General features: G+C 37.2%; 1 protein-coding gene across 1 annotated transcript in view; it reads right to left on the reverse strand.

The window, feature by feature from the left end:
• The window catches only part of Axn (protein axin), a 228954-nt gene that overhangs the window by 92274 nt on the left and 111823 nt on the right, over positions 1 to 24857 (reverse strand). Inside the window, exon 5 of the mRNA XM_090377779.1 lies at positions 12223 to 12363. Within this exon, the coding sequence (XP_090233905.1) occupies positions 12223 to 12363 (141 nt within the window). The remainder of the gene's footprint in view (positions 1 to 12222; positions 12364 to 24857) is intronic.

The raw sequence follows: 24857 nt of genomic DNA on the forward strand, positions 1-24857 counted from the left end.
CGCTTATAATATTGAGAGTAATTTCTCTTCCCTATCTTCCTCTACAGTTCCACTGTATGATGTTAGGCATTATTTTGGCTTGGCTGGGAATGATTCATCTGACTGTTTTTTGTATGCAGGGTATTTTTTCCGGTATTTTTTTTTTTTTTTTTTGGAATAAGGGGCATCCAGTATCCATAGTGTCATTGGCATGGAGTTCTAGGATAGGTTCTTCATAATTTGGGTGTATATCTACTTCCATAGTGTTGGTGCATGGATCAGTTTCCTTACAGTCTTTATTAGGTTTCAATTTTTCTGTGTCATTTGAGACTGTCAGAGTATCAGTTGGGATACTAATTGGGGTGTTGGTGGCATTGCTAGTTTTAGTTTTAAAATTATCTTTTCCAGTGGTTGATAAAGTTGCTTTAACCCAATTAGCTAACGAGACATTGGGCGGTACTGACATATCTGTTTGAATTGCAGTTGTATGAAAACTTCAGGTTCGAGAGCCATAAGATGGACTGGACATGGTCAACGTTATTTGTCTTCGTGCCTCCGAATATGTTCTGCTTTGTATTTTTGGATTTTCCTACCTGTTTTTCGCATTTCACATGATTTAGAAAAGGCAGAGTGACTGCATTTGCAGTTGGGGCAAATGGACACTGCAGCTGGACAATCTGTTTGTGTATGATCTTTTGATCCACAAATAGGACAGATGGTGTCACCTCTGCATGCCTGCTGTGAATGGCCATATTTCTGGCATTTAAAACAGCGAAGAAGATTCAGGATGTATGGGCGAATTCAGCAGTTTAAATATCCAACTTTTCCTGAAGATGGCAAATCAGGAGTACTAAAAGTTAAAATGATGGAACGAGTTGGAATGAGATTTCCATCTTTTTTTGTCATTCTTTTAGCACTGATTACCTTTTGATTGCTAAGTTCTTGAACTAATTCCTCCTCAGACACTGTAATTAAGTTCCATTCTGTGATGACGCCTTTTGATGAATTTAAGGTATTGTGGGAAGTAACAGATACTGGCAACCCACCAAATGTCGTCTTTAATAGCCACTCCTAATGTTTGGTGGTGGCTGTTTCAATCAGGAGATCTCTGGATTGTAGTCGCTTTACCATTTTTGGTGATCCAGCAATAGATTCCAGATGTCTTTGAATCATGAATGGAGATAACTTACCCACAGGCTGGGTGGATAGAGAGTGTATCACCAAAAAATTAGGAATGTCTGGACAGTGTGCTTCTGTTCAAAGCCTTTTGGGTTGACTATTGTTATCATGACAGGATTCTTGCCTTGAGCTTGAAGGCTTTAAGGATGGAAAATTTGTAGAATCCATGATGGCTCCTTTTGGCCCTGGGGGTTTATTTTTACCACCAGGTTACTGGCCCTGCCGTGGGGGGTGGGGGGGGCAGGAGCAGTGCCACGAGGTGACCAAGCGGCTGAGTTAGTAAATTAGTATTTATAGAAAAAAGAAACAGAAAGGTTGGTTCCCTTTCTGGGCCTCTGTCTACTTCTTGTAGAGTGAAAGTGCTACTCTGATATACAAATAAAATCAAGAAAAGGTTTTTGAAACAAAAAAATACAATCTGTTCGCTCAAATGCTCTTTGCAGAAATCGCTTGGCACCCGGGGCCACAAAGGAGGTTAGGCAAGGGAAGGCAGTTACATGAAAAATTTGGCAAAGGATGTAAAGAAAAACAGCAGACTTCTGTATTTATATAAACAAAGGAAGAGGATGAATCAGATTGGTCCACTTGATGTTTCGACTGTTGATGTTCCTGCTCAAATAGCTGACAAAGTAAATAAGTATTCTGCATCTTCGTTCGCATATGAGGAATTCTGTGGGGAAGTGGAGAACAGAACTGATTAAACTCTAACAGGGAGCTAAATGATTTTGTAATAACTGAGAGCAAAGTGGAGGAGAAATTGTTGAAGTTAAACATAAGAAAGATTGGATCTCGTCATGATGTTCAGCATAACCTCAAAAGTCATCAGTCATACTGCATGATGGAAGAGTTGACCAGAACTTAGCTCTGGAGACTAAACATGGGTTCCACCACTTCAAGCCTCTAATAAGCAAAGTGGTGGTATTGCACCAGTTGATGAGAGTCATCTACCACCTAGTAAACTGCAGCCTGGATGCCCTCTATCGTCCTGTATCACATTCCTTTCACGACTTTTCATTTTGGAGAACAAAAAGTAATCTGCGGTGGCCAAATCCAGTGAATTATGGGGGTGTTTGATGATTGGAATCGATATTTTTGCCCAAAAACACTATGCTACACTTAACTGTTTTCTTATTGCTCGAAACTCAACAAATGCAGTACTAAATGGGAACAAATTTTTCTCTTACCCAGTTCTTTTAGAATTTCATGTACAGATTCCTTATTGCTGCCGATCATCTCAGCAAGCAACCTTGCTGAAACTGATCTGTCTTTGGTCACAATTTTCCTAACCTTTGTGACAATCTCCAGTGCTCGAATAGAGATCAGTCAGCCAGGTCAGGGATAATCCTCTAACAATTCATGTCCTTTACGAAAATGAGAAAACCAATCAAACACTCTTGGTCGAGACAAATATTCATCAGCATAAACTTTTTTTATATCGTCAAAATTCCGTAGCACCTTTTCTCAATTCATAACAAAATTTTATAACTGTTGTTTGCTCCATTTTCAATATTCTGACGATATGCACAAAACTACTATTTCTCATTCTGCAATAAATCACGAACTACTGACTGGACAAGTTTCGACTTGCACTCGTGGAAAGAGAAAACACTCTAGCAGATCTAATCATGTACTATTTTGGCCTCTTAGGTTAATACTAAATGCAGAGTGCACGCAGTTTCATTATTTAATTGGCACACTGTGTATTAGCAGAGACAGAAAAGGGAGTAAGCAAATAGTTAGCCATAATTATGAGAGCATCTTTGGGCTCAGGGGAGATCAAGGGGTGACATAATTACAGACTTGTTAGTTTATCTTCTGTTCCAGGGAAAATAAAGGAGTCACTGGTTAAAGAAGGATTGTAGGATCATTTAGACAAGACTGCAGTAATAATTCAGACACAGCATGGGTCTTGTTTGAAGCAATTTGATTGGATACTATGATGTGGTCACAAAGGAACTGGAAGCAAAAAACAATTTTGAAATCATATACTTGGATTTCAGGAAAGATTTTGATACTGTTGCACAAGAGAGACTACTGTACAAATTGGAGCAGTATGGCATTAAGGGCAAATTGCTACAATGGCAAAAGGGATCGTTAAGTGGGAGAAGACAGAGTGACAATCAATGGACACTGCTCTTCGTGGACTTGTGTATTAGTTAAGTTCCCTAGGGTTCAGTGTTGGGCCCATTGTTGTTTTGTATATTTATCAATGATGAAGGTATACCAGGCTTAATGTTGAAGTTTCCAGATGATACAAAGGTTGGCAGGGTTGTTAATGATAGTATGCTACTGCAACAGGATCTAGAAAAGTTGGGCAGATGGGCTGAGAAGTGGCAACTGAAGTTTAACATTGACAAATGCAAAGTACTGCAGAAGAGTAGCAGTAACTCCAGAGAAATGTACCAACTATGTGGTACTACACTCAGGGTAGTAGAGAATGAAATTGCAGGTAATTGTGCAGTCAGATATGAATTTGACTGCACAATTACCTACAATTAACTGAGTGGAAAGCAAAATATCCTTCGCTTTCCACTCAGTTATCACAAAATCATTTAGCTACCTGTAGGAGTTAGATGAACTTCACACATCTCCCTCCCTAAAGAATTCCTCATGTGTGTACATAGATGCAAAATACCTATTTAGCCTGTCAGTAACTTAAGAAGGATCATCAATATCAAGTGGACCAATTTGATTCAAAATCTTCCTTCTACTGTTAATACAAGTAAAGTCTTTGGTGCTTTCCTTAGCATTCTTTGCCAGAGACTTTTTGTTGTCTGCCTTGGTTCTACCTAAATCAAATCAAATTAAGAAGTGCGTGCTACGCACTGCTGCTCCTACCCACCTGGCTACGGAGGCGCCACATCTTTAAGTAAATTCCATATCAACACACTGTGATCACTGCCACCTAGTGGTTCTTTCATCTGCAGATTTTTAATGAACTGCTGATAATCAGATCAAGAGTATTGCTCTCTCTTGCTGCCTCTCTAACATGCTGCTGTATTAAGCACTCATTCAACAAATCCACATAAGTCTTGCTAGTGTGTGAATGACCTATAAGATATTCTGATTTATTGACCTACTTATTTTCTAGATTTACTATATTTCTCTATACCACTGTTCATTGTACTCATCTCAGTCATTCAGTCTGTAACACTCCTACTGACATTTTTATTTTCCTAGTGCTTATATCACACCAAACGGACTCAACGTTGCAGTGACCACCCACGTCAACTAGATGCACTACCTTGGATTTTATAGACTTCTTAACTATTAGCATAACCCCCCCTCCTGTTCTGCCTGTCTTTTTTGTATATATTGTACTCTCCATATTCAAATTCTGCATACCTTATATCTGAGTGACACGTCTCTGACAACCTCACAATATTTGCATTTGATGACTTGACCAGCAGTTCAAATTCAAATTTATTTCCTATACTCCTAGCATTGGTGTGTACATGCAGGGATACACACACACCTTTTCTTGCTCTTAGTTACACTAACACAGCCCATGTATTTCCTTATTCCATGATGATCCAGAGCAGGCCCTGAAATCCACAGGGCCTTGTTTTCCAGTCTGCTGCATGTTCCAATAGAAGCAATGGGGGGGGGGGGATTTTTTTTTTTTTACTTCTACCTGTAGCTATGGTTAATCTAGTAGTCTGTGTATTCCACAAACTAGCAGTTTTTCTAAACCACCGAATACTATCTCGATAGCATCAGTATTCATGTACCCTTGCTATTTAAGTGTATCCCATTCCTATAGAAGCAGTCTCTTCTGTTAACAAGCATAGACCATGCTCAGAAAAATTCTTTCCCATGAACCTTGCACATTTTTTCCAGGGCCGAATTGATTGACAACACTCTCATCATGTACTCTCTCCTATTGTAGGCACTCTCAAATTTATCCCTAACTTGCATATTTGTCCTGTACTTGTTAAGTAAGTCCTCACTACATACAGGTTTCCAAGTTAAAAAGTGGGGTATGGTTCCAGCGAAGCATGACACTGTTTATAATTTCTGATTACTTGATTTTTTTCTCCCATTAATTCAATAAATATCTACAGTCTTATAGTTGTCACTGAAAGATTTATTGTTTTTGTATAGCAAAGATGAGATAATGTAACCTAAAATTCTCTCATGAAGGATAGTACTCAGCAGGAAACAACATGCATAATTTTACACACTGTGAACTAGTCAAATTTGAAATAAATTTTCAAAACAGATGCTATATATAACTTTATATATATCAAATATATATATATAATGTTTTTTAATATTTTAATAATTTATATATATAATAAACTGAAATATGTGCATCGGCATGTTTGAAATTTCAAACGCTTGTCTTTTCAACTGAAAAACGAAAGAGAATAAAATAGTGATGATTCTATTTTATGTGTGAAATTTTTGTAATTTTCTGCAGAATTAATATTTTCTTTTTTGATAATAAAAGATGTAAAACACAACCAGGTTTATAAATTTTAATGTTTTATTAAAACTTAAAAAAAAGTTACATACAATAAGTATCACTGCAATCCATTAAGAAAGGATGAAGTATTGACAATAAACAGAATTCAAAGAAGTGAATTCATTTTCCAGAAATTAAAAAGAAAGTTAGGCAGCTGTCAGGTAACCTGCCATTATTTTTGCTACACTTTGGGGTACTCCTACTGCTGGGTTAATTATTCTTCAAATATATTGATGTGATTCCTTTATAACATATTAGAACCTATTTTCTGTTTTACAAATCTTTGTTTCATTTCTTAAAATAATATTTATATAAACATGGTAAAATTCTTATTGTTTCAGGTTTTTTTTTTTTTTTTTTTAATTGTTTTTGTATAGTAAAGACGAGATAATGTAACCTGACATTCTCTCATGAAGGATAGTATACTTGGCAGGAAGCAACAGGCATAATTTTAAATTTTACTTAAGCGTTCAAAGTTCGTTTTGTCAATGTTGTGGCCACCAGCATCTGGTTGCCCTACATTAGAGGCAAATTACCACCACCAATAAAGAGATGGCTTAACTGCAGGAGACAAAGAGTGGTTGTTTATGGACGCTGCTCTTCATGGATTAATGTTATAAGTGGGATCCCTTTGGATTCCATGTTGGGCAGAATACTGTGTTTTTAATATTTATTAATGACAATGATGTGGGTAGGCCTGATAATGACATTTATCAGGCTATGCACTTCAACAAGACCAGGATAAATTAGGCAGGTTGGCGAAATGGCCATTGACATTTAATATGAACAAATGGCAAGTTTACACTTCCTTCTACTATTAATGCTATTAAATTTAATTTAATAAGCTACTAATAGCAGTGCTGTTTGGAATCGCTGTTTTATACATTGCAAAGCTTTGGCATCCAAAGCAAGTCCACAAAATATCATGGATGTTATTGAAAATCTACACAAAAGTTGTTAATTTTATTAAAGGAATCTCACTGAATAGCCGACTTTTTAAATTATTTTCTTCAGAGATTGGAGCTAACCATACCTATTTACCATATCATACTCCACTTCGTTGGTTGTCATGAGGGAAAGAACCAAGCAGGGTGTATGAACTCAATAATGAGATTCACATTTTTGTAGTTTAAAAGCAATCTACAAATATTTTCAAAGATGATATTTGTAGATTGCTTTTAATTGGCACATTTAATTGATATTTTCGGCATTCTTAAACTAAATTTGAAACTATAGGAAAAAACAATGTATTTAAATACATTGAACATATCCAAGGGTTTCGAAAGATATTAATGTTATTGCAAGCAAGACTTTAAAATAATCGCCGTATCTATTCTATGTTCCCCACATTTATGTAACATATTGAAGAGAACATTATTAAAGACTGCTAGAAACAAAATAAAATTAGACATTGTTACCTCTCACTTCTGTGTCTCAAACTTTTATCACTACTCTCCAAAAGAGAAATCTGAAACATTAAAGAAAAACGTTTGGAAAAAAGATCCATTTGCTTTTCAAAACCTTGAATCAATAAATGAATTAAACTTGGTGCCCAAAGAAGAGAATGAATTATTGCAACAAATTAAGTTTATCATCAGTTTGTATTAAGATTAAAGAATTTACACTGCTAAGTAAAAAGCATGTCTTGCTATTATTACCATTCACAGCAACCTATTTGTGTGACCCAGGATTTTCAACATTGACCTGAAACAAAGGAAAGAAACTGGCTCAACAGTGCACCAGATATTTGTGTAGCATTGTCCCCATGTTCCAGACTAGAATGAACTTATGAACAGGTGAGCACACCCATCACATTAAATAAAATCTTTCCTTAGGTTATATTTAAATATTAATAAAATAATATTTGATATTAACTTTGTTGTTTTTACTTTTTCATATATACAGGGTGTCTCAAAAATACACAGCATAACTTCAGGAATAAGGTCCTCATATGTAGACAATAAAAATATTTTATATCAACACAGTTCCAGAAATGCTTGGTTCCCAAGTTATTAACCGGAATGTCTTTTCTCCTGCAGGTGATTTCCTTCATCACAAGGTACTGACAGAATCTAGTGGTTTTCCATTCCAACCATGTACTGAAATCAGGAGCAAGCAAATATGCACTTTATGTACGGTTTGGCGGATGGCAATGCTATGGAGGCTTGTCGTTTGTACCACGAAAGGTTCCCAGAACAAAGATGTCCAGACAGGAAAATGTTTGAAGGTATCCATCGCCACCTTTGTGAATATGGGACCTTTACACCTTGTGCTGCTAACAGAGGACGACCAAGATCTACGACTCCTGAAGTAGTGGAGGAAATTTTGGATGTTGTGCATGCCACTCCTGGAATCAGCACATGCAGAATAGCAATTCAATTGGCTGCTCAACGTTTGACTATTTGGAGAGTGTTGCGAGAACACCAACTGTATCCTTACCATCTGCAACGGGTACAGGTCTTGTCACCAGCAGATTACCCTGCGTACATAAAGTGCATATCCGCTTGCTCCTGATTTGAGTACATGGTCGGAATGGAAAACCACCAGATTCTGTCAGTACCTTGTGATGAAGGAAATCACCTGCGGGAGATAAGACATTCCGGTTAATAACTCGGGAACAAAGCATTTCTGGAACTATGTTGATATAAAATATTTTTATTGTCTACATATGAGGAACTCATTCCTGAAGTTTTGCCATGTATTTTTGAGACACCGTATATATACACACACACAGCAAAACTTCAATTGTCCGTCACCCTATTTACAGTCAGTCTCTGTTAACCATCACTTAACCCCACTATGCTGTAATGCATTATGATATTGATGCCACGTGTCACTCAGTCTTTGTTTACAACTCACTGTATACGGTTGTACTTTAACCTCTTGTTTTATATTTTAATAATTTTTATTTAGTAAACCCATTGGAACGACAGAGAAATGTAAGCGAGTAGTATTGGGATTATCACAAAAAATTGAAATAATCAATCGGAATAGAACAATTGGAAGAACAGTTAATGATATAAAGTGTGATGGAAACAAAATTGAAAACCACGTGTCAAAAATGAAACCACTGATAGTAATGTTAAAAGTTGTAAAACAATGAAGCCTGCTAAAAATGAATAACTGGATGCTGCAATGTTTCAATGGTTTGTTCAAAAACATAGCCAAGTAATTTCATTGTTGGGACCTATAATAATCGAAAAAGCCATTGAAATCAATAAAATACTAGGCGGAGATCCTTCATTCAAGGCTAACATTGGATGGTTGGACAAATTTAAGTTTCGCCATGGTATTTATTCAACAGTTGTCGATTCAGGGTGAGAAGCTAAGTGCAGATAGCACAGCAGTTTTTGTTTATCCTGAAAAACTACAGAAGGAATAGCTGATCAAAGTTTGGTTAAAGACCAAATATACAACTGCGATGAGACTGGCCTTAATTGGAAGGTACTACCTTAAATTACGCTGGCCCTCAATGACTGAACATATGCCACTGGGATATAAGATGCAAAAAGATCTCATCACTATAATGGTATGTGCTAATGCCAGTAGTAGTCATAAATTGCCTTTGGTTGTTATAGGAAAAAAAACAAAAAAGCCTAGATCATTTAAAAATCTTAAATTTAATTGCTTTTCAGTTAAATATTTCTCACAAAACAACGTGTGGATTAGCCAAGTTATATTTCACAATTGGTTTCATAAAATATTTGTACCATGTGTAAGATCACATTTGGCTTCAAAAGATTTATCGCAATATGCAATGCTACTGATTGACAATGCTCCTACTCATTCCATACACATATGTGATTTAAAAAGCGATCATGGCAAAATATCATGCCACTTTTTGCGAGCAAATACATCTCTCATTCAACCGATGGACCAAAGCATAATTAAGAGTATGAAACGTCATCATTGCAAAATGCTCATTCAAAAACTTGTTTCGGCAGAAATAAAATTAGATGTGATAGAGTTTTAGAAAAGCTACACTATAAAAGACAATTTTCAATGTCACTGATGCCTGGAATGATGTTCCAGCTCAAACAATACAAAGAAGCTGGAATAAGTTGTGGCCAGAAATATATTCAACTGATACAGAAACAATTCCAAATGAAACTAAAATTTTGCAGTTATGTTCGAATGTTCCTGGTTTTAAAAAAGGTTTTAAAAATATTTTTATGTCGGAAGTAAATAATTGGCTGGATATGGACAAAATGGATGCCAGATGTGAAATTTTAGACAACAATGAAATTGTGCAAAGGATGATTCTGAAACTGAAGAAGAAAAAGCTGCTGCTAATGGAACAAACATAATTAGCCACTGTGCAGCTGAAACTATGTTGTCAAAGTGCATCGAGTGGTTTGAGGTACAAGAAGAAGCAGATGCTACGCAAGTGTTACTTTTGCTTAAAATTCGTAACATTGCCTCCCAAAAGTCTCGAGGGGTAATGAAACAAAAGAAATTGACTGATTTTTTTAGAAAATAAATTTAATTATGTAATATTATTTTCTTTTAAATTTCTTTAATGACATTAGAACAATGTTGTATGTACTGTATTTAATATTGTTTTCTTTTAAATTTTTTTATGACATTACTAGACCAATGTAATGTCAACATATTAAAAATAGGTATGTATGTAGATATCTGTACTATGATTTTTTGATGACCTGGTAAAAAATAAATAAAGTTTAAATTTCATTAGGTTATTGTTTGTTTGTTATTTGGTTTTTAGGAGCATTAGCAACTAAGGCCATATTGCCCCGGGGATATGCGGTGGTCATTCCCTGCGTCCTCAGTATTTGGTGGTCACGGGCTTGAACCCCAGTCTAATCAAGAAGCGTGTGCTACGCACTGCTGCTCCTGCCCACCTGGCTATGGAGGTGCCTTCATTAGGTTATGTATTATGTAATAAAATAAACAAGTTAGATGACTCAGTATATTGTATGTATAATGTTTTTAACGTACATATTCTATTATCCATCAGGTCCCATACCCTGACGGATACTCGAAGTTCTACTGTATGTATACATGCATGCATGCATGCACTGGGTCACAGTCAAAAAGTTTGAAAAACACTGATCTAGAGGATCACAAACATCAATAATGTTGTGGATGATAGTAAGCCAGTCACAAATAACGAAGTTTTGTCTTAGTAATGACATTTTATAGAGAAAATTTTAATAGATTTGATGCAAGAATGAAAAACAAGTTGGTATCAAAGTGGATCCCAAAATTTCAACACAGAGAGAAAGAGAGAGACCAATTCTACAGGCAATTTTCATTGATAAGGAGATGTGGGCATACTTACCGTGATTACTTGTAGGTGAAAAGCAAAAATAATTAACAACCACACAGCAAAGTATTACTGATGTTGGAACAGTTTTTCTTTACCACCTTTGACAATATGGGACTGGTAGAGATTTCAGATGAGAGGCATTTCCATAGATAAGGGGGAGGAATTAGGAAAGTTACGTTGCCCCTTGAAAAATTCCAGCCAATGCCTGTTCAAATATTCTTTTTAGAATTTTAATGCTCTCTTGCTATATTTTCCATGAAACCAAATTGTGGAACTACATAACATTCCTGCCCAGCTGATGCATTTCCTCACCTAAAAAATCCTGCAACATGTTTGAACACCAATTAGAGTTGACTATAATGATAGTTCCTCTCAGAAAATATGATCTGGTCATTGAAACCAGTCACAGTACACCAAACAAGAACATTTCTAGCCTCTTATGTAGCCCAATATCAGATGTTTTGTTTACTGATGAAACCACTCTGTAATATCCTGTTAACAGGATATTACTTTTAATAGTAGTACATATGCATGTCTATCTTGTTTTGAACTGTGACAACAATCATGAATGGAGATGTCTTATTTGCATGTCACCTAGCTAAGCACAACAGACTTTGTTGCCACAATAGACTCTATATTCCAAATTCTTGCCAGAACTTTTGGTATAGGAAGTGAAAGTGTAGTTCCAAGAAACTGAACATACATTACTGCTCTAACGTGAAATGCTTCAACAAACCACAAATCTGTTATATGCTAGTATTAGACCATGCCTTTCTGTTAAATTCTTGTCTGAAATACTTTTGTGTTTGGATTAGAGACTGTTTTAATATATCTTCAACAGAAAAATCACAAACAGGCCACTTGATCATGATTAAGTGTCACATAACAAAAAGGACAATGAATCCTTCAAAACCAGTAACATACCATGGTACAAAGAAAACAATCAGTTCCCATGGGCATATGACCCATAAAAAAGTAAAAAAGTAAATTGCAGCCATTATCAACCCACTGCAGGATGGAAGCCTCCTCAACAATTCATGCTGAGGGAAAATGGACCATAATCTAAGACGCTGGTCCAGTGCGGGTTGGCAGATCGACCGTATTCAGCAGTCAGGGGCTTGAACCCCGGTCTACTCAAAGAGCGTGTGTCACTGCACTCCCGCTCCTGACCACTTGGCTACGGAGGCCTCATATGACCCATATGAGTATCTAAATTAACTTCACAGTTGTATGCTGAAAAAAAAAAAAAAAACTGGAAATCATAAGATTACTAAAGCATAACTAAGTGATTTTAATACTAAAGTACCTCAATTTTTGAAAAGCATTCGTCCATCTTTTCCCTAGATTCTTGCTCTCTTTTGAGTATATTTAATTTTTGAATTACAGCATCTGCAAATTCTTGTGGTTTCATATTTTGCATATATCCTGCAGAAAAGGTCTGAGTTCGCTGAAAAAGGGAAAATATAAATATATAAACACACTTCATTTGTTTATTTATATACATGATCAGATCCAAAACCCACTTGTCTGCTTATTTGCATTGAACTAAAAATCAAAGTTGGAAAAAAAAAAAGAAAAAGTAATTAATATATTATTAGACAGTGTTACATTTTTACATACACATTTGCACAAGGAGATAATATGCATATTAAAATCAATAAATTAAATGTTTTATTTTAACTTTGTTATGCATATATGTAGGGCTTTGTTTCCTTACTCTGGTTTACTGCAGAATATATTTGGGAAGAGGGGGGATAAAGAGTTTTTTATTAGCATAAAAAGCTGTCTATCCAATGATTAGGTTAAATAACAAAATGTTATGATACTATAAAACTAGATAATGATAACCGAAACATATATGCATGAAATAATCTCATTCATTCCACTTGAATAGTTATTGTTATTTTTTGGTTTTTAGGAGCATTAGCAACTAAGGCCATATTGCTCCGGGATATGCAGTGGTCATTCCCTGACCTTTCCGCATCCTCCATATTTGGTGATCACGGGCTCAAACCCTGGTCTAATCAAGAAGACTGTGCTACACACTGCTGCTCCTTCCCATCTGGCTACGGAGGCACCTCCACTTGAATGGTAATCCATTAAAAGCTCCTGAGGAGTTTGTTTGCTATTTGGTTTTTAGGAGCATTAGCAACTAAGGCCATATTGCTCCAGGGATATGCGGTGGTCATTCCCTGACCTTTCAGCATCCTCCGTATTTGGGGATCACGAGCTCAAACCGCGGTCTAATCAAGAAATGTGCGTTACACACTGCTGCTCCTGCCCACCTGACTACAGAGGCGCCGTCCTGAGTAATGGAGTAATAATATTCATATGAATGATTAAAAATGCATTTTTTGATAAAGTGGTAATTAAATTTTCATTAAATGTACATATGCCGCAAGACAGTGTTTAATATGGCCAAGTATGTGATATATTAGTGCACTAGAGCTAGCTTAATATTTAACATTATTTGTGCTCTGACATATAAGTTGTTGTTGGTGGTGGTTTAGGGATTTATTAGGCGCATCGGCAACTATGGCCATAGTGTGCCAGACAAATAAGTAAGAATAAAAACAAAATATTAGAGACTAAAATACTAGAGACGACGTATACCCACATGAATGAGTAGTGTACGACGCAACAACACAATGGCATTAATGCTTTATTGCTGCAATAATTTTAAAGTACATATACATTAATAATGTTATAATAAATTAAAAATAAAAGAAAATACCACACACACACACGTGCGCACATGTATTGCTGTATGTGCACGCACGCATGCAGACAATATAACATGATGAATCAAAAAAACATGTAATGCATCAAAAAAAGTAACGATACTGAATTTAAAAAAACAACTCTGAAAGAAGGCACTCAAAAGCAATGTGTGTCCTCTGCACTCCTGCCAACACAAACCAGTTGAGGTTTATCTAGACATCCTGAACAACAATACATCCTATGTTGTGACAGCATGCCAGGGAAGGCTCATACTTGTTTCAGCAGGACAAGGTTTCCTGTTACTGCTCAGACTGTGATGGGCTCATTTGAGGATATAGTTGTCTAAAGGTTGGACTGGCCAGCCCGGCGCCTCCGTAGCCAGGTGGGAAGGAGCAGCAGTGCGTAGCACACGCTTCTTGATTAGACCGGGGTTCGAACCCGTCACCACCAAATACGGAGGATGTGGAAAGGTCAGGGAATGACCACCGCATATCCCGGAGCAATATGGCCTTAGTTGCTAATGCTCCTAAAAACCAAATAACAACAACAACAACTGGCCAGCCCAGAGCCCTGACCTCAACCCAATAGAAAACCTCTGGAACCAGATTGTCATGTGAATGTGAAGAGAGACCACTTGAAAAACCAAGATGAACTGGTGACTGTTCTGAAGTGCAAATGGCAGAAAATATCAGAGGACTTTTACAAAAAACTGATGGAAAGTATTCCACAGAAACCAGGGGCTATCAAAAAGACATGTTTCAACATTCATTATTAGTTTTCCTGTTTATTATTTCCTTTATTATTTGTAGACATGCAGGTTTCTGCATAATGATGGTAGGACAGTTCACGCACGCACAAGGGATAATATTTTATGTCTTGTATGTTACTGGTGACAGGGAGAGCTTATCACTATGTGGAGTAATTACAATGGCATAGTTCACGCAGCTTCTCTCATGGGAGAAGTGATCAGCAAGTAGAATATTTGCCCAACTGCACACATGGTGAAATGAACCAATATGTTAATCCCTGCACATGATTCAAATAAATAGATAAAAAAAAAAAAAAAAAATCTGCTAGCTTTTGACAAGATGGATATTGAGTTAACTGTATACAGGAAAGCAGGTGGTTTTTTTTTTTTTTTTTTTTAAGGAAAAACAGCAGGAAAGCAGATTTTCAGAAAAATTACAAGTTATAAGGACTCAATTAAATTTCACCGAAAACAGAAGCATTTTGTATAAAACAGCCATAGGAAAGTTTATTAGTATAGTACGCTTTCGAACATTAACATACCTACAATTTTTCTGCCTGAGATTTCTGTTTGAATTGTCTGATATACAAGATGAGCATAAAGTCTTTCCTGATTAAGAAAAATTATAACTTAAAAACTATGCTAGATAGAAACTTGCACCTTGTGTCATAACAAAGGACAATACTTTGAGTTTTTTGCACTGTACAGTTGCACAACCTGTGGACGATCTAGGTAGCGTTGCAATCGCTACAATGGACACATCGCTGCAATTGCCAGTATCAAAATGGCATCGATGAAGGAGAAAGCTCAGTGTGTTTTGTGGTTTGATGAAACAAAATCGCCAGTTAAAGTTCATTGAACTTTAACTGGTTCATTGAACTTTAGAAGTATGGGCGAGATCTGCCAGATGTTAAAAATATCATAGGTTGGTATGCAAAGTTTAAAGAGACTGGAAGTGTTGGGGATCTTAAAAGAACTGGTAGGCCTAGTGTGAGTGAAGAGACTGTTGACGCTTTTGAATGTAGTCCTTGGAAGTCAGCTTGTCATGCATCAAGGGAACTTGGAATACCTCAATACCTCAGAGGACAGTGGTTAAAATTTTGCGCAAACAGCTTCATTTGTATGCATATAAAGTGCAAATTGTTCAAGCCTTGGAGAAAGATGACTGTCCCAGACATGCTGCTTTTGCCACAGAGATTCTGCAGTGAGCTGATTAAATCAATGATTACCTTAAGCGTGTTTGTTTTTCTGATGAGGCCACCTTCCACACCTTGGGGAAGGTAAATCGACACAATGTCCGTATTTGGGGGTTAGAGAACCCAAGGTTACTGGACCATTTTTTTTTGCTGAGCCCACCATTTCAGTGAACGTTTACTTGGGCATGTTGGGGCAATACATTGCACCTCAGAAGAGTTTCAGCCATGGGTAATTTTCCAACAAGATGGTGTACCACCGCCACACTGGAGTTTAAGTGGTTTGTGAGGGATGGTCCAACACCATGGCTAGCCCGTTCACTGGATATTACCCTTCAACTTTTTTTATTGGGATATATTAAGGACAAAGTGTATTCGATTCCAGTTTGTGATACTGAAATTTTAAAATCAAGGATAACGGATGCTTTCGTGACAGTTATTATTATTATTATTATTAGCCATATGGTGCAAGGAAGCCTGAGGCTTATGCTGCACTGGCAAAAAAAAAAAAAAAAAAAAAAAAAAAAAATCGCTATTACCCTGAGAGACAGAGAGAGAGAAGTAGAAAGGAATCACCAAGAAAGAGAAGAATGATGATATCCAGCTCAGGACCCTGGGTGTGCCAAGCCCATACTCACCAGATGTGAGCCCCTGCAGTTACTGAAGCGATATTGGAGAAAAGGTGAAGAGAAATCAAATATCAACTACACGTTCTCCAGAGAACAAACAGAGCACATGTAGAAGTGTACTGAAGAGGTAAAAAAAAACTGAGTTGAGGTAAAACTTGCAAAAAGCTGTATGTTTGTACCCAGCATAGTTCTTGTGTAATAAATGTTTGAAATCAGGGAAAGACTTTATGCTCTCCCTGTATATCAACCGATTATAAATGCTTCAAGAATGATGCTGTTGTAGACTGTGTCCTCTTTGGTAATAGTGAACCTCATTTATAGCAATGACCCTGCCATCTAGATTTGGCTGTTAAGAGCATTTCCAAAGCTTTCCCCAAGATGAGAATAACTGAAGTACATTTCTTTCACCTGGCTGAATATCCTTTCAGAAATTGTTAAAATGCCAAGCATGACTTGGCTAAATTTGTATTATTTCAAGCTTCCTTGTGCATTTGTCAGTTCTACAAAATGGATCACTGAATATCAATTCTTCTTTCATAACAGCATCAATGGATTTGATAGAACTAATAATACTTGGCAACACCTATCGCTTCATCTATTTCTTTACCTTCATTGATAACATGACATAGCAGAAAATTTGGAAGAGGGGTTTCATGGCGTATAAGCTACTTTGGCTATAATGCAGCTGTATGGAAGAAAAGTAACGCTGAGAGCGAAAGAGAAAACCAAGTTTTTTAGATGCAGAGGAAGCAATATTTGTAATGTGCTTGTGCCAAGATAGATTAGAAGTAAGGGTAATCCCTAAAAGAGATATATCGTTTTGCCTAGAAATCGGAGTATCACTAAAGATAAGCATAGGAGCAGAAGAATCATTTTGCGAGATATAAGACAAGACTGAGTTTTAGAAGGGTTGAAATCAACTAAGTTGTCATTGCCCCACTGGAGAATTACCTGAAGATTGTCATTTAAGGAATTGGTAACAGATTTTCGAGAGGTTGAAGTTGATTGAGCAGGACAAGGTTTCTTAAAATGGAAAGTGGAATGCAATGTGCTATCATCGGCAAAACTATGGATAGGATTTCCAGTCAATGGAAGAAGGTCATTAATATACAAGAGGGAAAGAACTGAACCTTGGGTGACACCAGCATTAGTGGAGAAGTTAGAAGACAGAGAGCCATCTACCATCACCCTCAGTGAGCGATCAGAGAGAAAACTGGATAACCAATTACTAAAAACAGTTGGCAAACCATAAGATGGAAGCTTGTTAAGAACACCTTTATGCCAAACACGATCAAAAGCCTTTGAGATGTCAAGAGCAACTACATGTGTTTCACCGAACCTTTCCATTGAATCTTTGATGACGCCTTTTGAACCTTTCCATAGTCCATAAATGGATAACATAAGCCAGAATGTCACCAGTGGATCAACACTGACGGAATCCATACTGGCGATCGTTGATCAGACGGAAGGTTTCTAGATAGTTTAAAAGTTGATAGCCTAAACAAATTTAAGGCTCAACTGGACAGGTATTTCGAACGAACGGAGGGGTGAAATGGGAGTGGTGTGTTTTTTTTTTTTTTGTTTTTTTTTTTGGCTGATGCTGAATAAGCTTGCTTTCTTCCATCATATGCCTCTACTAATGCTAAGTTGGCGGTTAATTGATTTCTCCATTACTTTAGAAAGAGTAGAAGTAATTGCAATGGAACGATAATTGGATGGGAGGGATTTGTTACCCTTTTTAGGAACTGGCTGGATATGAGCAAATTTCCAAGCAGAAGGAAAAACACCTTTGGAATAAGAAAGTGAAAAAACGCGGCAAAGAATAGGAGTAAGTTTAGGAGCACAGGTTTTGAGAACAAGTGGAGAAATACCATCAGGACTTGGAGCTTTCTTAGCATCAAGATTCATCAAAATCCTTCTGATATCCTTTTGATGTAAGACCACAGGAGGCATTGAATGGAGCGTGTTGGGAATGGTGGGAGGTGTTTTACCAAGATTATTAATACATGAGCTGGAAGACAAATGGGATGCTAGCAGGTCAGCTTTATCCTTGGCAGAAGTGACAACAGAACCATCTGGTTTGGACAGAGGTGGGAGCAGAAATGGGCAAAAGTTGCATCCAATAGCTTTGGCAAGAGACCAGAATGTTCGGCTACCATTAGGGCAAGAAGCAAGTTTTCTACTCTTAGCCTGTTCAAACTCTAGTTTGAACTGATTAATAACTGCTTTACAATTGTTGCGAGCTTTGGTGTATGCAGAAAATGAAACTGAAGAATTAGAAACAGGCCAAATACAATATGCAACATTCTTCTCTTGAACAGCCTTAGCACATTTACTGGAAAACCAAGGTTTAGATAAAGGATGAGATTTTAAAATGGAGTGTGGGATAAAGGATTCCATTCCTGCAAGAATAATTTCACTGACACGATCTGAGCAAACGTTGACATCAGAAGTTTTGAAACAGTAATCTGACCAAGGAAAAGAAAAAAAGAAGTCTCGCAGGTCATCCCATTTTGCATTCTTGTAATGCCAAACAGCACGAGGTTGGGAATAACCATGAGATAAAGGTTCCATTGAAGAAGAGACAATCACCAAGTTGTGATCTGAAGAGCCTAAAGAACCTCTCACTTCGACCGTGTACTTAGAAGGGTTGTTTGTGAGAAAAAGATCAAGCGTATTGGCTGTATGATTAGGATATGTAGGTAAATGAATAATCTGTGCAAGGTCATTAGTAATTGCAAAAGCCTCAGCATGTCGACCTGCTGGGTCGGTGTGACTAGAAAACAGAAGCCAGCTGGAGTTGTGAACACTAAAATCACCAAGGAAAATTACCTAACTCTTAGGAAAGTTGCAAAGAGAGGAAGTCAAAGAGCTCCAGTGATTAGTGGAGTTGGAAGAATGGTAGAGACAACAGATGAATTTGACACAATGAGGTAGAGAGATTTTGAGCCAGAGAAGATCAAAGAGAGGAGATTCCAAATTGCCAAGTCTCTGACAGAGAATATCAGAACGGATATATGCACTAGTACCACCTTTGAGGTGAAAGGAATCATACAGCGAATAATTTGGGCATCTGAGATGAGCAGTAGTTGAATCAACCGATAACTGAGATTCTGTCAGAAAAAGTACAAGGGGTTTGGCAGACTGCAAGTGGAAATGGACATCGTTGAGATCATGAGACCACGTATATTTGTGAAATGAATTAGGAAGTGCTTGGGAGGTTTAGATCTTTTCGCAGATAAGCTTGCTCTATTAGTTTGACAATTCATGGTGTATTCAATAGTAAGACAAAGTGGGTGGGACATGCTGCATGAAGTAATGAAATTTTTGGATATGGCGTACACGTGGTAAGAATATACCCAGATCCTTGACATAACGTGGCCTCGGCAATGCTCCCTGCATACACACTACTCGGACTCCCTCCAGTCACTATCTGGCAGAGTAGAGGTAGCAAGATTATGATTATACACTAGCTGATCCGGAAGCCTCCTAGAGAGTTACCAATAGGTTCGGTCCGGTGTACTAACTAGCGGCCGGCCTGTGAACACCGTTTTAGAGCTGTACCCTCGAAATGTAAGGAATATTGGATCTCCCTGCGATGTTCATCATAACCTCAAAAGTCATCAATCATACTGCATGATGGAAGAGATAGGGAAGGGTTGACCGGAACTTGGCTCTAGAGACTAAACATGGGTTCCACCACTTCAAGCCTCCAATAAGCAAAGTGGTGGTATTTCACCGGTTGATGAGAGTCATCTACCACCTAGTACTGCCTGGTAACATAGAGGGGGCGGCGTTCCTCTATGTGGTGTGGGTGTCACACCTTGACGCCTGCTTACGTTGGTTCACACCTGGGTGGTCACCCACCATGTACTTGTGCATGGAGGTTATATATGTATATTTGATTATTAACTAGTAATACTGAAACTGATTTTCACAGAAATAGTGAAACCATCTAAATGTTATAAGAAAAGAATAAGGTTTAAAACCTGAGAAATACTGATATCACTTTTCACCTCGTTTTCAACAGAATACAGGTATGGCTGATTTTTTTTTTTTTTTTTTTTAACTTGCAAAATATTATGCATACTGCAATTAGGATGTCACAGATTTTAAGACAATCAACTTCAAAATAAGAAGGAAACATATTCAGAATAAGAAAAAAATCAGGACATTTTTAGAATTCATAAAAGCCAGACAGACAATTTTTATCTTCTTGGGTTTTGTAAGGTATACTAATATTAGCACTAACATTATTTTAAAAAACAGTGTGGAGTAGAGCTGTAATTCTATTTTTGTTTCAATTAAAATTACCAATCAGGGATCTTCTAGGAAAATAGAAATCTCATTCCACGTACAATTATCAGATTTTATATAAGAAAGCATTAAATATAGGAACACAAAAATTAAAAAATGTTTTACATAAAAAAAAAAAAGAAAAAGATAACCTTATGCATAGGAAAAGCTACTGACAGTGTTCTGTTCTAGATCTATTTTAGAAGTATATATATTTTTTATTTTAATTTATTTCTTGCAGATAGCAAATATGGTATTTTGCTCAGTGGGTCACAGTGTTAATTGTCTTGTGACACTGGGGGTGGGTGCCCCTAACTCCACATTCTGGCTAGCACAGTGGTTATGATCATTGTGTGGAAAAGGCATAGATTTAAATTGAAATCTATGAAACAAACCATTATCATGAAAGGAACCATTATCAGCTTTTTCACAGTCACAGGGTTAGTCCATCTTGAGTGAAGGTTAGTTTTTATCTTTTGGAGTTTTTTTTTTTTTTTTTCCAGCATATAGCATCAAAACAGCCAAAGAACACATACAATTACAGAAATTATATGATGTCACATGGCCTTAGCTGCCTTTTTGATATAGGTAGTAAGTGCCAAGACAACTTAAAACACCATCCAAGTCAGCTCCATAAAGAATTAATTCTCACTTCCGAAATTCTGAAAATGCTAAACCTGCCATTGATTAAAACTCTTTGTTCTGCAGGAAACAGTAAAAGCCAATGTATTTTTAAATGCAAATTTCATTTCATTTGAATGCCTACCTTCTATGATGATATAAATAGAGAAATATGTGAAATATTATTAAAATGGCCTTTATTCCATAAGACAACTCAAATGCTCCAACTCCACAAGCAATTAGATTGAGAACAATTTCATTATAATCATACTGCAATGAGAATGAACTGAAGATCACTATTATTTGCAGTCTATTTTAGGAGAAAGGGGCAATAAGGGGTACTTTGATTTTTTTTTTTTTTAAATTAAAAAAAAAAAAAGCAATCGCATAAATGTATAGCAAAATACTACATAGAATTGATTCTGATCACATTTTGATCTTGGTCTATAATAAATACAATATCTACATTCACCCTCTTTTTCTCTACTTCATCAATCTTTCTACTTCTTAAAAAGGTTGTGTATGGCAGTAACCTCGAGTTCATTCTTGTGGCAGTAGGACCATATGTATCACAGGCATTACGCAGCTAATATCATGTCCAACTTTTAAATGTCCATTCCTTCAAACATTCTTCCTTAAAAAGCATTTATTCACAAGCATTATACCAAACATTAGGAAAATTTAATTTTACCCAGCAATAGTAAACTGCTTCCGCTTTCCATGATTATTTGAAGTGCAACAACAGTAACGTCTTGCAGGATTGATCAGTGATCACATATCTTATTATCTTCAACTTGTCTTTGGAGGCTCTTTTTTTTTTTTTTTTTTTTTTTTTTTGATTTGGTAGTTGTTGGCGCATCGGCTTCTATGGCCATATTGCACCTCCCAAGGTTTTTGCAGTACTTTGATCCAAGCCCGAGGCGGGAATCGAACCCGCAACCTTTGGGTTGCCGGGCAGGTACTTTACCCACTCGGCTAGCCCGGTCGGCTTTGGAGGCTCTTCTGCAATCAATTGCTAATGCTATTGAGGCAGTTTAGACAGGTTGGAAAGCTGCTAACTTGGTGAGAGGGTACACAGATTAATAGCAGCCTTATCCAGAGAGGTAAGTGATTCTTGGATTGCTTCTATTGGGACATGCAATGAACTAAAAAGTGGGATGTCAGACATCCCAGTTTTTAGTTCATTACAAGGGCTGCTAGGGATCATCATGAGATAAGCAAATACGTTGTGTTAGGGCTGCTAAAAGCTAAAACAGGTGCATTAGATTATCTGTATTATATGCCTTGCTTGAAAATGTGAATCCAACTGGCTGGATGTACTGGGTTTGCTGTGTAGACATATCAGCACTACTCAAGAATGATACCACAATCAATTTTTATACCCCCCCACCCCAATTCGACGTTACTCAATCAGGAAAACGTACAAGTTAGTGCAAACAAATCATATTAGTACGCAGCTAAACTTTGAATTAGCACAAATATGCAAAGGCTGCATCGTTTAAGTTATCTCATATTGTTAATACCTTCACAACAAGTTGCCATGATATTGCACTACTTTGAATAAGTAACGCTTCACCAAAGGAGAAGACTTCTCCTTTGGTGAAGCGTTATTTTCAACTTGTCTTTAGAGACTCTCCCCAGCAATCAATTTCTGTGCGAGAGTCCCATAGAAATTGATTGGAGAATCCTTCTGCCTCCCTAAATTATTAAAATGGTCTTTCATTTCGCAAGATAATCTAATTGCTTAAGGGGCACTGACGCTCCTTAAACAATTAGATTGAGAACAATAATGTATTATATTATTTTTGAGAATAATTACAGGCACTGTAATTGCGAAATCCCTTTATATAACTTCTGTACCAAGTTTTAAGTATTAATTATTTATTTTTGCTAATTACTTATCTTTTGTAATCTAAGTCATTACATGTATATAGTTAAAAGTACAATTTAATTGACAATGAAGTTCAACAAGAACTTAGATGAGCCCTCACTTTTAATCCTTTGTTGCATCATAGGCGGCAAAGCAACTAAGCAAACCCTTAGCCATAATTATGAGAGCATCCTCGGACTCAGGGGAGGTCTCCACGGACTGGAGATGTGCAAATGTATCCCCAATACACAAAGGGGGATCTAAGGGTGACTTGAGTAATTACAGACCAGTTAGTTTAACTTCTGTTCTGGGTAAAATAATGGAGTCACTGGTTAAAGATGCATTGCAGGATCATCTAGACAAGACTGCAGCAATAATTCAGACACAGCATGGGTTTGTTAAGGGAAAGTCTTGTCTGACAAATCTGATAGGCTATTATGATGTGGTTACAAAGGAACTGGATGCAAAAAATAATTTTGATATCATATATTTGGATTTCAGGAAAGCTTTTGACACTATTGCGCATGGAAGACTATTGTACAAATTGGAGCAGAATGATATTAAGGGTAAGTTGTTACAATGGATAAAAGGATGGTTAAGTGGGAGAAGACAGAGGGTGGTAATCAATGGGTGCTGCTCTTCGTGGACTAATGTTATTAGTGGAGTCCCACAGCGTTCGGTGTTAGGTCCACTGTTGTTTTGTATATTTATCAATGATATTGATGAAAGTATATCAGGCTTAATGTCGAAGTTTGCAGATGATACAAAGGTTGGCAGGGTTGTTAATGACAGTAATGGCAGTGTGCTACTGCAACAGGATCTGGATAATTTGGGCAGATGGGCTAAGAAGTGGCAACTGAAGTTTAACCTTGACAAATGCAAAGTACTGCATATGGGTAGAAGTAACCCCAGAGAAACGTACCAACTGTGTGGTACTACACTTAAGGTGGTAGAAAATGAAAAAGACATGGGAGTAATTGTGCAGTCAGATATGAAGTTTTCTGAGCAATGCAGACAGGCTGCCAGGGCAGGTCATGGGGTTTTGTCAATGATATATAGGAATTTTGCTAGCAGGGAGAAGGAGGTTATTGTCCCTCTGTATAAGGCAATGGTCAGGCCATGCCTTGAGTACTGCGTACAGGTCATCAGGCCTCATTTTAGGAAGGATGTAGATTTACTTGAGCGTATACAGAGAAGGGCAACAAGACTGCTGAGGGGAATGAAGGGATCCTCTTACCAAGAGAGGCTTAAGTTCTGCAAATTGCAGTGGCTGGAGACTAGGCACCTGCGTGGTGATCTGATTGAGGTGTATAAGGCCTTGAACGGGTTGAGCACGCTGAATTCTGATGGGATCCTTCCACTTGTTCAGATTACGAACCTAAGGGGGCATAAATTCAAATTAAGAAAGGACAGATGTAGAATAGATGTGCGGAAATTTGCCTTTAGCCAGCGTGGTTAATTGCTGGAACAAACTTCCATCTGTTGTTGTGGAAGTTGATAGGTTGAATAAATTTAAGGAGGAACTGGACAGGCATTTGGAGGGAATGGTGTGATTTTTTTTTTTTTTTTTTTTGGCTGATGCTGCATAAGCTCATACACATGCCACTACTACTACTACATCAATTATTGCTACTTCTTTATGACAAATATATCTGGTATGTCTAAAAAAAATCAAACACGCTATAATATATCCAAATATGCTTTCTGAAATTCAGCCCATTCGACAGTGACGATTGGCCAGTACCAGTGCCCACCAAAACTTGGGATAGCAATAGTGGAGAAGATAATTGTGATCAAGTGCAATGTGAGGATTCTTCAGAAGCCTCCATTTCTTGAGATGTCAACTAACAGCCAGTAAATTCA

The sequence above is a fragment of the Mastigoproctus giganteus genome, chromosome 7 (genome assembly GCF_048544385.1).
Source record: "Mastigoproctus giganteus isolate SK-2022 chromosome 7, ASM4854438v1, whole genome shotgun sequence".
In the NCBI taxonomy this organism is placed as follows: Eukaryota; Metazoa; Arthropoda; class Arachnida; order Uropygi; family Thelyphonidae; genus Mastigoproctus; species Mastigoproctus giganteus.